We start from the raw sequence: 7,029 nt of genomic DNA on the forward strand, positions 1-7,029 counted from the left end.
GGACACGTTACAAGTCAGCGTGGTGAGGAAGTGGGGTCCTGTCCCTCGGGCACTGTTCCGCTGTCTGCCCTGCGGCCCCGGCTCCGGCCTAGTCCTGTGCCAGCTTTCTCGCCCGCTCAGGCTGAGCCTTCCGGGAAGCTGCTGCAGTGCTGTCAGGCTGGGAGGGGAACCTTGGGCCATTAATTGGGAGCCACTTTCCATGGAAAAGCATATGAAGCATTTATAAGAACTCTGTTGTATTTGAGTTAATTTTGATGAAAAGGATGTACTTTCTGCCCTGACTTGAAGAAATATCAGTTACGGAAATTAGTTTTAAAAGATTGGCTTTATTCATAAAAAGAGGGCAAAAACAATTTAGGTTGGTTATTTTTCCCCATTTTATCGAGAGATGTAAGACGTTCAGGTCAGGTTCCTTACAAATTCAGAAAAGGAACCACAAAGCATTCAGTATGAGAAAAAAATCATAATGGCACATTTCTTTTTCTTAGTTTCAGGTTATGGTTGATCAGTATATGGAGGAAGAGAGGAATGACACAAAAAGTAGAGAAAAGCGTGGGAAACAAGTAAACAACAAAAGCAGAAAGACAGAAGCAGTGAAAAGACCAAAGGGGGCCTAGAAGAGAGAATGGTTTGGGGGGACTGGGAGGAGGGCTGCGAGCGTCCAGCGTGCAGCCCCCCCGCCCAGCCCGAGCACGGCTTGCTCCGTGCCCAGCACCCTTTGCTTGGGCCTCTCTCCGTCTACACTGCCTGTTCCGTGAGCGTGAGCGCTGGGCTGGGCTTTGTTCACTCTTGTTTCCCGGTGCCTAGCACAGGCCTAGAAAACACAGCGAGAGTGAGCGAGCGCCCAGGTGAGCAGAGGAGCCAGGGAAGAAAGAATCTGCGAGGAAGGGGAGCCCTGTGGCCCAGAGGCTGCCGTGAGGGTCCCCCGAGAGCTGCGGTGGTTTCCTCAAAAGCCAGACACTCAGGAACCTGCAGAAATTTATTTCTTCGGAGGTCGTGTCACGAAGGCTCATCCATGTTCTCTTTGGCTCAGTTCCCATCTGCTTGCTAAGCATTAGAACAACATTTTGCCTCTGTTTCTTTTGAAAAGTTTCTGCAAGTGGATGCTTTCACCATCCAGACCTTGGGTATCACTGTCACCTGGTACCTTCTCTCCCCAAGCTCAGCTGTCTAAGGCTCTCAATCCGGTCTGTCCCGTCAGCCCCCTGGAGTCCGTCCTGTTACAGACCAGCTGTCCCCCCCCCCCCCAACTGCGGCCCTATTGGTGTTTTCAAGAGGAGCCCCTTCCTTCTCTCTTAGCCCGCTGGTGGCAGTGGCCTGTGTTCCCAACCCTTCAGTACTAAGGGCCCTAGAAGAGTCAGCAGACTCGGCTCGCCATCGCCAAGACACCACCACACCTTCACCTTCACATGAAAATGCATTTTTCAGGCCTTCCCCATCACTGCCCTCTAATGCCTCTCGGTCACTCCTGGCCCCCCACAGCCTCCTTCCTCATCCATCCCATCACTCACCTCCTCCGGGGTGACTTCAAAGACTTTGTGCATGATTCATCCAAAAGATTAGCCTCTGCAAATTCAGTGATTTAAAAAAAAAATGTAGTAAAATGTGCATAACATAAAATGAACCATTTTAAGTGTATGGTCTTACGGCATTAAGTACATTTACATTGTTACGCAGCTGTCACCACCATCCATCTCCAGAGAATTTTCATATCCCCAAATAAAACTCTGTCCCCATTAGATACTAACTCCCCAAATTCACCAATATTTTATCATATTTAAGGGACTCTCATCAGAATTTTCATTTTTTAAAGTCCTACTTTTAGAATTTTAAAATTTATTATTCCACTTTCTGTCCGCAGTCCCCAGTCTTACCAAACAATCTCGATGCACACCGATCTGGGCTGGGATCCCAGCTAAAACATTTGGTAGCCTCCATTTCTTCATTTGTAAAATTCAGATAATAGATAATACTGTACATAATTCACATACTAAAGAGGTAAGAGAACTGAGTCCTTGGATTGTTGAAAGAATTCAGTGCTTATAGAACCGTTAGCTCAGGGCTTTCTTCTCCATCCTTCCCTCCAGTCCCCACATCCATGTTCCTCACTCCAGTCACCGCTTTGCTGACATTCCTAGCTCCCTACACCTTTGTCTTTCTGACGCCCATTCCAGGGGCCACACCATCCTCTATGGGTCCAGCTCTCTGCCTAAACTGCACATCCACCGGGGCTGTTGGTGAACAACAGTCTTTGCTGGGGTCACTACAGGGCATAGTCTTCCACTCCCCGGGTCCATCCGTCCTGCCCTGCAGGCATTTTGGGGCCCCCTATTTGGCTTCCCATTCCCCACACCAGCTATTTTCATCTCTTTTCCCTTCACTCCATCTCCCTACTCTGCCACTACCTCAGGAGTTGTCATTTATCTTCTGTTTTCATAGACCAGAGCTCTTAAACTTTAGTGCACATAGGAATTATGCGCCACCCCTAAGAGGTTCTGATTTGGTAAGAGAAGGTGGTGTGGCCATCTGCAATTTTAATAAGCAACCCCAGGGGATTTTGAAATACGCAGTCCACTTTTCTCAGAGGGTTGTCCTAAGCCACAAGCTCCTTGAGATCAGACATCTTGTCTTATCTGATTTTCATCCCTAACTACCTGGCAATGGATATGGAAGGATTGATTGAATGAATGAATGTGGCTGCCACTCTGCATTTCAGAATAAGTTACCATTCTCCTTTGAAATGCTAATTAGCAATAGCTGTTTAAATGCAGTTTAAAACTCTTTAATATGGTTTATCCTTAATCCTTTATCAACCCTTGTCATTACCATTGTGGGTAGGGAATTATAAAGAGCTTGTTATTCGCAGACTAGGACAACAATACAGAGAAAAAAGAACCACCCCAAGGGCTGAATGAGGTCAGACAGAAGTGCAGAGATACGTAGGTTGGGCCTTTCCACTGCTCCTTAGAGGAGGAATGTACCCTGTTGACTCTCATTCTAAGGATCTGCCAGGCAGAAGCCTTCGTAGCCACTGCAGTGGGCTCTTTCTGGAGTAGAAAGAATCTTGGGCAAGAAGGTCACTGCTGGGGATGTTGGGAGGAGGTGACTTAGAGAAATAGGTAAATAAGTATACTGGCCGGCATACCTAATCAGTGATGGGAACACTCACCCGACTTCAAATCCTAGCTCTCCCATTTCCTAGTTTGTGACATGGGTAATTAAAGTATTCCTCATTTGTGAAGTGGGGACAATATGATTTATCTTGCAGGCTTTTTTGAGGATTCAAAATGGAATATAATTAATGCACAGTGATTCTATGATGTTGGGCAATCAGGCAGAGTTTCCAAGAGGGCTGGGTATCTGGTTAACCCTTTTTCTCTACCACAATGAAGGGGAATTGCCGGCACACATACCTGCGCCAAATCTACCTAGAAAAACAGAAGTGGTACCAGCTGTTGCCCTCTGGGGAAGTCTGACTGAAGCCTCACCCCCTCTGTAATAAAATGTTTCTAAAGGGAGCAGACAGAGTAACCTAGGGTCATGCCATCCCACTTCCCTCTTCCCTGAGCCGAGCTCTGAGCCTGTCTTGGGGAAGTGGGAGGTAAACCAGCGTGGGTGGCTGGAACTAAAACATTTCTTTTACCACCTTCCTATTCCTCCACTCCTTTCTCTTTTGTGCCAGTGGGTAAGGAGAAGCAGCTCAGGCCTGTGCTGTACCCACACACACTGGGATCTGCTCTCCCCGGCCTCCAAACCCTACCGCATCATTCACCAAGATCACTGAATGCCTGCGGGGTTCAGGGCGCTCTTCTAATTCTAAATCTTGTATCTGGGACCTCCCTGGGAGCCCATAGGAAGTTTGTTGGAATATTTAAGATCTTCCCCCAGCTCATGTAGACCGATGGCTAACCCCTGTTTCACTCCCACCCTCAGCCCCTCCCCTTCCCTGGCTAGAAAGAGTACCTTTTGCTTGTTAATAATAATGAACACTTATAAAGTCTTTACAGAATTGCAGGCTTCCTTCCACACTTACTCCCATGTTCCTGAACATTTGTCTGCTTTTAGGAGAAGAATTTGGACTGGTTTCCTCGGATGAGAGCCATGTCCCTTGTTAGCAATGAAGGTGACAGTGAGCAAAATGAGATTCGGAACCTGCAGGAGAAGTTGGAATCGACCATGAGTCTGGTCAAACAGCTGTCAGGTCAGCTGGCGGAGCTCAAGGAGCAGGTCAGTGCGCTCAGGGAGCTGGAGCTGGGTAGGGGAGGAATCATTCTCCACCTTGAGTGAGGGAGACCCAGAGACTCTTGGGAGCAAGCTTGTGGAATGTTTAAATCCCAATAAAGAAACCTCACATTGTACTGTTGGAACCACATCTCAGCAAGCAGAGGCTTCTGACTTAGTCACCTCCCCATCCTGTGTGAACCTTCGCCTTCTACAGAAGGGGAAGGAAGGTGCAAATGCCAAAACACAAAGACCTCTGCACTTTTTTGATAGGAAATCATATTTCCTACCATCAGAGTAATTAAATTCATTGGAAAGGCAGATCATCATCAGCATCTGTCATCTCAATGCTATAATCAGCCCCTTGCTCGTGAAATTGTTAGCATCTGTAACAGTAATACCGAAAGGGGCTGTGGTAGCTGTTAAAATGACTATGGTGATGGTGATGATTATGTGACAAGCAAGGGTTGCTTTAAAAGAACCACGGTTCCTCTTTCTTAACCACAGAGAGGGGGTTTGCTTTGTTTTCTCTGTTTATGGAAATTCACTTAAAAAATATTTTCCCTTTTTTGAAGAAACAATCTGTACAATGCCAGACAAACTGTAGGTGCTTGGGAAATGTTAGCCCCAAAACAGCGCGGCCCAGCAGCACTGGGAAAGAGTGAGGAAACCAGCTTAACACACTGTCTCTTTTTCCCCAGATGACAGAACAAAGGAAGAATAAACAGAGACTGGGCTTTCTCGGATCAAACACGCCCCATGTGAACCATCACATGCCGCCACACTGACACCATGGGGGAGAGCCCTGACCAGCCTTTCATCAGCGTCCTGCCTGATCACTGAATACAGAACCGAGATGGAGGGGAGTGAACAGTGCCTATTGTTGAAAAGTTCAAAACAACCAAGTGCCAAGATGTTGACTGGTGTAGCTCCGAGAACAATTTATAGCTGTGTTTCCATGGTTGAGAAGACCAGGCTTACAATGCAGCCGCTGGAAAGCACACATCACCATTCTTAACGCACCGTGAAGTGCCTTGCTCACGTGGACCGAGAGGGTAGGGAGCGCAGGGTTGAAGGAGGTGCCCTGCAGAGAGAGCTACCTTGGCTAAGTCGTTAAGAGTCAGTTTTGTCTTAAATGCTGACTGCGGCCTTTGTCATGGTTGGTTGGATTTTCTTTCTTTTAATTATGGCATCTAGGTCAGTGATACAGGAAGTCATACTCGGGTGGCTAAGTTTTTACTATAGAAAATAACTGAAAAGATTAAAAATGAGTCGCAAAGAAAAATGTTAGTGCTTCCAAACCGTAGCTGTCCCAGGGCAATTTCCTTATTTATAACAGGCGACACAATGGATTCACGGCTCTAGCAACTAGCGTTCAGGAGCCCATGCCCCTCGAGCTGACATCCCAGTGGGACGTGGTTGCTTTCTCCTGGACTCAGGGCCGCTGTCAATATAGAGCACAAAAGGAGGTCTTCATATAACCTGTTAACAGCATGTTGTAAGTCATGTATAGGCCAAGATTTTCAGAGATTTGGGGGAGAAAAAGCTGACAGGAAGGCCCAGGGAAGAGTTTTTTGAAACTCTTTTGTGTGCTATTAAAATATATTGAGATTAATAAATGAAAATGCGTGGAGATGGCAGGAAATATTGAGAAACTTACAATGGTGGCATTTTATAAATATGGAGTAAAAGCTATTTGATTCATGTTTGCTGTGCTTAAAAGGAACTGAGTGGTTTTATTCCTGCATTTCGGGGGGGGGGGAGAATTCAAGAAATTTATGAATACTCAAGAAAATGCAGCATATCAGTTGCATATTTTAAACTGTATTAATGAGAGCTTTTTGGGATATAGAAAGATAATAATCTCTTCCCCAAATTGTTTTTATGCTAAATTAATGCAACTAGAATTTATGGAGGGAGAAAATAACCTGCCATACCCATGTTACTCTTAGAAACGATGCTTTCAGTGTGTTAAAGCAAAATTGGGGTAATGAAAGTGTTAGGAGACCCCTGTGTGGCAAGGGAGCAAGGCATGGGACACCCAAGCCTGGGAGATGCTTTGCAAATTGACCTTCTGGCCCTGCCCCCACAAGAACAAAAAATTGCCTCCAGAGTCTTTAAAATCCGGTGTTATTACCAAGGTTGAAGGTCTGGACAAGGTTTGCTATGACCATTTTTAAAGCTTTTGGATTGTTTTAATATAGTTTAAACTGTTGGGTCCTAAAATTCTCAAATCATTAGTCAATGTAGAATATAAAGGATGCCTGAACCAGCCCAGTTAAAATGTAGATTTGGAGTAAGACTGTTGAAACCTTGAGCAACACATTTTTGAGCTGAATCTCCTGGCAACCCCTTAATCCGAGTCCCTCCCCTAGTTAAGAATTCTTCACTCTGACATGATAGTCATTTTCCTGACCAGTTGCTGAGGACCTCCAAAGAGATGAAGGAATTGAGATTTACAATCTACATGCAGCACAGAACTTTGAACCCAATAGGCAGTCAATAAATGTATGGAAATTCCACTGTCACTAAGTGCCCTTAATTCTTTATTAAAACTTTAAACCATATCACATATTTGATTTTTTTAAATGTCTTAACTAAACCCAAAGTAGAACAAAGCAGCCATTGTTTTCATCCAAGACCGTCATTGTTATAAGAGCATTAGATGCAGAGTACAGTTCAACTATTTTAATTAGGCAGAGTTTTGTGAGCAGGGAAAGAAAAGTGGTATGTTGAGCATATTCCACTATGGGAACCTATCTCTGTTTCAGCCCAAAATCAAATATTTTCGATGTCTGAACATCAAGA

At 45.3% G+C, this 7,029-nt stretch overlaps 1 protein-coding gene across 2 annotated transcripts in view; it reads left to right on the forward strand.

The window, feature by feature from the left end:
• ITPR2 (inositol 1,4,5-trisphosphate receptor type 2) overlaps positions 1-6,791 on the forward strand; it is a 405,501-nt gene extending 398,710 nt beyond the window's left edge. For both annotated transcript variants that reach the window (XM_081129350.1, XM_081129351.1), the window contains exons 56-57: positions 4,066-4,227; positions 4,923-6,791. In XM_081129350.1, coding sequence (XP_080985476.1) covers positions 4,066-4,227; positions 4,923-5,009 — 249 coding nt within the window. In that variant the 3' untranslated portion in view covers positions 5,010-6,791. The remainder of the gene's footprint in view (positions 1-4,065; positions 4,228-4,922) is intronic.
• The last annotated feature ends 238 nt before the right edge of the window (positions 6,792-7,029 follow it).

The sequence above is a fragment of the Miniopterus schreibersii genome (genome assembly GCF_964146895.1).
Source record: "Miniopterus schreibersii genome assembly, chromosome: 2".
Lineage (NCBI taxonomy): Eukaryota > Metazoa > Chordata > Mammalia > Chiroptera > Miniopteridae > Miniopterus > Miniopterus schreibersii.